Source organism: Podarcis pityusensis, assembly GCF_964106645.2.
Source record: "Podarcis pityusensis genome assembly, chromosome: 3".
NCBI lineage: Eukaryota > Metazoa > Chordata > Lepidosauria > Squamata > Lacertidae > Podarcis > Podarcis pityusensis.
Window position 1 is genome coordinate 5,217,195 of NC_138026.1, and position 6,808 is coordinate 5,224,002.

The 6,808-nt window shown below is 45.4% G+C and overlaps 1 protein-coding gene across 3 annotated transcripts in view; it reads right to left on the bottom strand.

Moving 5' to 3' along the window:
- The window catches only part of SERTAD2 (SERTA domain containing 2), a 134,973-nt gene that overhangs the window by 30,406 nt on the left and 97,759 nt on the right, over positions 1-6,808 (bottom strand). The window contains exons 1-2 of one of the 3 annotated variants that reach the window (XM_080999284.1): positions 6,298-6,722; positions 5,822-5,928 (exon numbers count right to left, since the gene is read on the bottom strand). The exons of 1 other annotated variant lie outside the window; for it this stretch is intronic. In XM_080999284.1, coding sequence (XP_080855410.1) covers positions 5,822-5,862 — 41 coding nt within the window. In that variant the 5' untranslated portion in view covers positions 5,863-5,928; positions 6,298-6,722. Of the gene's footprint in view, positions 1-5,821; positions 5,929-6,297; positions 6,725-6,808 lie in introns of those variants that run through there. One more of the 3 variants, XM_080999281.1, reaches the window with a different exon arrangement.

A 6,808-nucleotide genomic window follows, 5' to 3' on the forward strand; every position in this document is an offset into this window, starting at 1 on the left:
ACTATGAAAAGTTCTATATTTTTTTGTCTGCTTTATCTGAATTTGAGAAAGTTCTCTTTAGCTGCAAAAAACCCTAACTCTTTTATGAAGAGATGTTAAGGGGGCACCATACTGACATATCTGGATTTAAGAACTTCATTTCACAGCTACCTGCACTTTATTAAGACGAACCCGCCCTAGGGCATTCAGAAACTAGTCAGACCTGCTGACTGACAAGCTGTACACTCCGCTTCAAACAGGCCTTCCTTCCAATGCCCCCCCCCCAACACATCCACACACATTTCCCTGCTATCATGGGTGTTTCTCTATTGCTGCTCATTTTATAAAGGCAAAAGAAAGCACTTTAAATTCAATGTAACAGCTGCCACCATCACCACCAGTAACTGATGCAGAAGTCCAACTAAAGAAAGTAACGAACTAATGATCATGTTGCCTTACAAAACTTTTCGAAGCTTTTCAGCACAGTTACCTCACACTACATAAAAAGTCACACCTAACAGATCTATTAGTTCAAAGAAAATATTGTGCACACATATTAATTAAAACCTTAAATTACAGAGAAAGTAGTTATACAGCAGTTAAATGGAAAACAACATCTTCAAAAATTAAAAGCAGTGGGTTTAGATTTGGTGTGGGGGTTTTTTAACACATATTTTATTAATTTTGTTTAGGGCAATTATATCTAGTCCACTTCTTTTCATATGAATGCTACCCGATGCAAGAAACTTTAGTTATCTCAAAGCATTGCAAACTGCCCAAGCATTCTTCAAAATGGAAAACGTTTGGAATCAGAACTCATACATTTCCCAAACCTCCAGTGTTTTGATGTTCTGCAGCACCACTCTAAGCCTGATACCCAATGCAAACTTCCCTGGGTGTAACCCCTGTTGAACAGTGTGTCATAACTCCTGGATAATTTGCAAAGGATTGTACCATAAATGAGTGGGACTGCCTGACATTTCCAGGCATGGCTCTTTCTCTGCCTCAGCATTAAGGAACTGAGCCCTTGTTTAATAATCACGACACACACACAAAAATATGTTAGGACCATGAGAGCAGCAATTATCATCTACACTAGTGATTGTCTAAGTTTATCAGCCTAGATTTCAAGTGTTAGAAAAGGTGTAGACAGTGGTCAATTATCTATTTGCTATCTTAACTACTATGCTTAGCAAGCAACTTCCACACCATCACAGATGCCCAAAGGTTCCTAGGTTCTCCTCTCTGCAGGGCCCACAAGCTAACTCTCTGAAATCTAGGGACTCTTTGAACTCCTAAAGAATAAAACAGAAAATTCCCCAGCACACTTCTCATGTGCCCTGGACGTGACAGAATAAAGAATAAGAATTGTGTGACCAAAAGTCAGCTGTGGTCATGTGTTCCTATACAATGAAATAGGTACAGTGGTACCTCAGGTTACATACGCTTCAGATTACAGACTCCGCTAACCCAGAAATATTACCTCGGGTTAAGAACTTTGCTTCAGGATGAGAACAGAAATCGTGCTCTGGCGGCGCAGCGGCAGCAGGAGGTCCCATTAGCTAAAGTAGTGCTTCAGGTTAAGAACAGTTTCAGGTTAAGAATGGACCTCTGGAATGAATTAAGTACGTAACCAGAGGTACCACTGTACTCAGTTGCCCCTGCACAGAGTGATCTCATCAACTTTTTAAGCTATGGGAAGATGTGCAACAAAAAGAAAATCTTACCTCATTATGTACTGAAAATGGATCTGGCTGTGGAAGCTGATGACTACTTTATCACATGGTCAGCAATAATAGCTGAGCTCACCAAACAGCCATGCTGATATTCAGTCACATGACCCAACCGTGGGCTTTCTGAAAGGAGGAAGACACTGGGCCCCCTTACCTTTAACAAAGGGTATTCCAAATCCACACCAGCATGACACAAACAAGAAATGCACCCTGTAAGGTACTTTACTCCACCTCACTACAAAAGACTTGGAGAGCAACAGGTTGGTGAAGGTTGAGATGGTGACAGATTATTTGTTCCTGCAAGAGCTTTGGGTAGGGCAAAAGTTTGTTAGACTTTCTCCCAACTGATGTGGAGCTGGAGTCCATTTCCTGTAGCACCAGAATTTGAAGAGACAACCCAGCCAATATCTGCTCTCCCTCACGTGAGAGCATTCACCAGATGATCTGAACATTTAAGTAAGTTTGAAAGAGAGATCCTTGTCGGTGGTCTCATTTCAACCTCTGTCAACCTGCTTTCAAATCCCTTAATATCTCCTTTCTCCAGCCATAGTGGAAACCAGAGGCTGCTGGGAAGACACACAGAGTTTCAAGCAGAAGCAACTTAAGCAATTTATTGTCCCAGCCAGGAATTGAAATCTCCTAGTGTACCATGAAAACCACACTTTACTGTTAAATGCCACTGAGGGCATGGGAGTTTGCATGGAATTGATTTGGTGGGTCAGTTGTTTACATAGCACACCAGATCTGCACAAAGCTACATGTGTCCATGCGCAGCATGTGCTGGTTTCCTGCTACCTGTACTGCAGACCAGGGAGAGGTCATGGGTGAGCACACTGTCCACATAAAGGGATGGCAGAACCTCACACTATGTGGAGTGGCTTTCCCTACCTTCATTCTGCACATCAATGAATCAATGAATTTTTGTTTCCTGGATGATTAGCTTAACAATTAGCAAAAAGAAAAAAGAAAGGGGAAAATGCTGATTTTACAAGTAGGAGAATCAGCTGTGCCTGTGCCCTAAACCTACTGCCAGCCTGCAGCCATTTAAACTGAACCTTGCACTCTTTCTCTTTTCCCCTTTAGTGCATTAAATGATCTTTGGACTCTGTAATCAGAGCCTGCTGTTTCTGGCACAGTTACTTTTCCTCTCTCCCCCCCCCCCCCCTTTTGGCCAAGAAGCTGTTGCAACTGGAGCCGTCTCCATTTGTGCTATCTTTTTAGACAGAAACTGTATTTCCAAAGAAGGCACTGAAGAGCCCTTATAAGTGGGTCGTAGGAAAATTGCCCACATTTTAAATAACAATATAATCTCCCTTCCGATATACAGCATATGAATATACATAACGTCAATGCAAAAATTCTTCACTAGTAGATATTGCTGATCACATATCAGCACCAACAGTCCAGCTACCTCCAAAATATGCAAGGTATAAAATGAAACTCTGTAGTGTTTTCCCCACCAATGATTCATACCAAGGGTGAAGAAAGCACAGTAGTCATCAGCAAAGTGGTTCAACTGGCTATTGCATAAGACAGGTTGGAGGTGAAACTTCAAACTTTTTAGTCCAGAGTTTGGAGAAGACTGCTTTGAGTATGTACACCAAATTCAGCCAGGATCCTACAAAACAATGACGTCAGTAAATCTGGTTTTTGGTGGGATTGCCATATGTCCAGATTTTCCTGGACATGTCCTTTTTTCCAGAGACAAAATCACCACCTGGGCGGATTTTTAAAATTTTGCAAAATGTCCGGGTTTTATTTTATTTTTGTATCATTTGTTTGTGGCACTGGTAGCCAGCGGAGTGAGATACATGGCGCAGACTGGGCAACCTTTATAGAGACACTCTAGGACTCATGGCATCTCTGGCGGCTACCAGGCCTGTCCTGGCCTTCCCAGGGCCGCTCAGCCTCACATCGGAGGCCGAAGACAGCAAAGGTAAGAGAGGGGAGGGAAGCAGGTGGGCATGGAAGGGATCAGTGGCAGGTAGGGGGTGAGTGACGGGGATGCAGGCTGGTGGGGGGGGGGTGCCCCGAATTTTTCTCACAAAATGTTGGAGGGCATGTCATTTTCATTTGCAATTACCATTATTAAATATTTCAACACACCTTTTATTTTTTACTGCACACACACTAATACTACTACTACAGTGTTTTTCTTCCTCCCCCCTCCACACCCCAGCCCACCCACAAATGTGTCCTCTTTTTTGCTCTTCAAAATACGGCAACCCTATTTTATGGGTGGTACATATTATGCAATTTTCATCACTGCTTGCTACAGCTCCATAATTTGGGAAATATGGGGTGAGCAAAAAGGAATAAAAGGAAACAAAGCGTGTTTTCTTGTGCAGCCCAAACTTATGCATGTATAAGAGGTAAGTTCTACTGCTTTCAGTGGAGTTTGCTCTTAAGTATTCACCAGACTTCACATTAAGTTAGCCTTCATCTCAGGTTTGCCTTAAAAAGTCACATCTAAATGCCAATGTATTTGAACAAGTTTCCCCATTCATTTAGGGCAACTTCAAAAGCAAGAGAATCAGCAGTGGACATACTAAACAAATCATATTTGGATTTTTAATGCGCATCATACAAATTTTAACAAGACTGCATTTTTTAATTGCTCCTCCTGAAGCCAATCTGCGATTTTTCATTATAGAGCTAAATGAAGTAGTATCAGGCACAAAAAAGAAAAAGAAACACTTGCAGCTGTTAAGATGCTACAATACTTGTTTGTATCTTAGGGAACACTACCACTGTCCAGACTCATGTACCTGTCTAGCACTATTATTATTCAACTCACTAGTTTCTGATATATCAATCTGCATATACAGCGCAGCACTTTTTATTTATTTACAGAAAAACATTTTTCAAAATTAACTCTACAACAAACTTGACCATATGAAAGGCTTGACAATCCAAGAAGAGAAGCCTGCACAATTCTCATATCTGACAGCTACAACAGTCTAGAGTTTGGGAGCAGTGCTGCCCCCCCCCCCCACTTTTATTCTCTTCTTTCAATAGCACCTTGATACAGAGGTACATGTTTCTGCAGATGAACTTTGAAAATCAATTCCCTGTCATCTCAACCAAAGGAAACCAGAAGAAATTAAGACATACATGACCTGGCTCTGGAACTGGGTCTTCACTCAAAGCATTTACGAGAACTTCACAGAAGCGTAGGAGAGCACCTTTAGTGATAAAATTGACAGCATTCGGTTTGATTTTTGGAGAGCAACTGAATTGCTTTATCTTGATTCAGAATCTTGAATGCTAGATGGGAAAATAAAGAACTTCCAGGGAGGGCCCTTGCTAGGTGAACCTGCAGCCACCTGAGCTATCCATTTCATTTTGCGCTGCTAATTTGCAGGAGAAGTCCCTGCCACAAAACATCTTGTATCAAGAAAAACAAGTGTATATTCCATGAGAAGGGTAGGAAACCAACCGAGGTACTAACATGCATTCAGTATTTATGTGCTGTCAATGACTGGAGAAGCTAGAATCTACTAGAAAGTGCAAAACAAATCTTAGGAACAATAATGCTTACTAGTTTCCATGTTAAAGACCAGCTTTGGCAGCTAGCACTGCTTTTAAGATGCAGAATATCTCCATGAAAAGACACCCACATACAGACATCACCACCACAATGTCATGCTGAGACGCCAAAGCATGGAATACCATAATCTAGCTCTTTTAGTAACCTACCAGAACACGTAGGCTTACAACCTGTCTCACTTTAAAGAATTTTAGTTCCACCTACAAAAACCTTCTGCGTTGAGCCTCTTTTTCCCAGTTCAAAGTGTCCTCACCAACACAGAATCACCCTCACTTGGGGTCTGCCAGTTTGTTTCGAAACAAGACCCTCAACTTTCCCAGCTCGAGGTTCTGAAACGCCCACGCTACTTCTTCCTCTCCTCCAGGATCAGAAAGCAAAATTACAGGGTACAGTTTCCAGCGAATGTTGGTCTGCAGCACATACTGAAACTTATCGGAGAGCAAAAGCAAGTTGCACTGTAAACATGGCTCGGAGAAACTCTTAAATGCGCCACTCATACACAGAGGAGGGAGAGAACATGAGAAATTCGGAATACGCGCGCGCACACGCACACACACACCTGCTCAAAGCAACACGGGAACCTCCGATCCGTCTGCACATTTGGACCCTCAACCGTTTCCAAGGAAGAAAAGTAACTCAGCCGACCTCTTTTCCCTGCACATCTCTCTCAAGGCGGGCGGGGGGGGGGGGAGAAAGGTAGTTCTCCGGAAGGTTACAAGGGGGAGCAAATCATGCAACCGAAAGGCAGCGCTTCCTCGGCCCCCTCCTGCCCCTCTCCCCGCGACACGGGTCCCCTTCTGCCTTCACTGCCTCACCAACCAACTGGGGAGGGGCTACTTCTGAAGCGGCAGCCTCCGGGTTTGCCTTCTTCCATCGCCACCTCGCCCTCTCCCCGAGACAACACAGTTTGCTGGCAGAGTTCTCAGCATCTCCCCGACCCAGTGGATCCCCGGGCTGGGCAAAGCGGCAAGAGACCCCCCCCCCCTCCTCCTCTCCGGTTCCAATCTTTCCTTGCGAGCCGCGAGTTGCACTTACCACATGCAGTTCCTCCTGAGAGCTGAGAAGCATCAGGGGCTGCTCCTGCGCGCTCCTCCTAATCTTCCCCCAGCTCCATATGTCGCTCTCCTCGCCCGCGGGTGGGGGGCTGGCGGGGGGCAGGAGGAGGAGAGGAGTGGGGGCGGGGAGCGAATGCAGCTCGGGAAGGATTTAAGCCTCCGCTTTGCTCGGGCTGCGGCGGTCACGAAGCATTATACAATGGAGGAGGAGGAGGAGGAGGAGAGGCGGGGAGGGACCAGAGAGGCGGGGAGGGGGAGGAGAGGCGGCAGGCGCTGCGAGGAGAGCAGCAGCAGCAGCAGCCCCGGCCAGGCAGAGCGAGCGAGCGAGCGAGCGAAAGGAGGAGGAGAGCCTCCCCGAGCTCCTTGCCCTTTGGCTCGCTTGGGAAGCCCCGCCTCTGTCCCCGGGCGAGGCGGGCGCGTTCAGCCGCTGGCTCGGCGCTCCATCCCGCGACACCAGGCCGATCTGCACACGCGGCCCCCCTGGCGGGGCC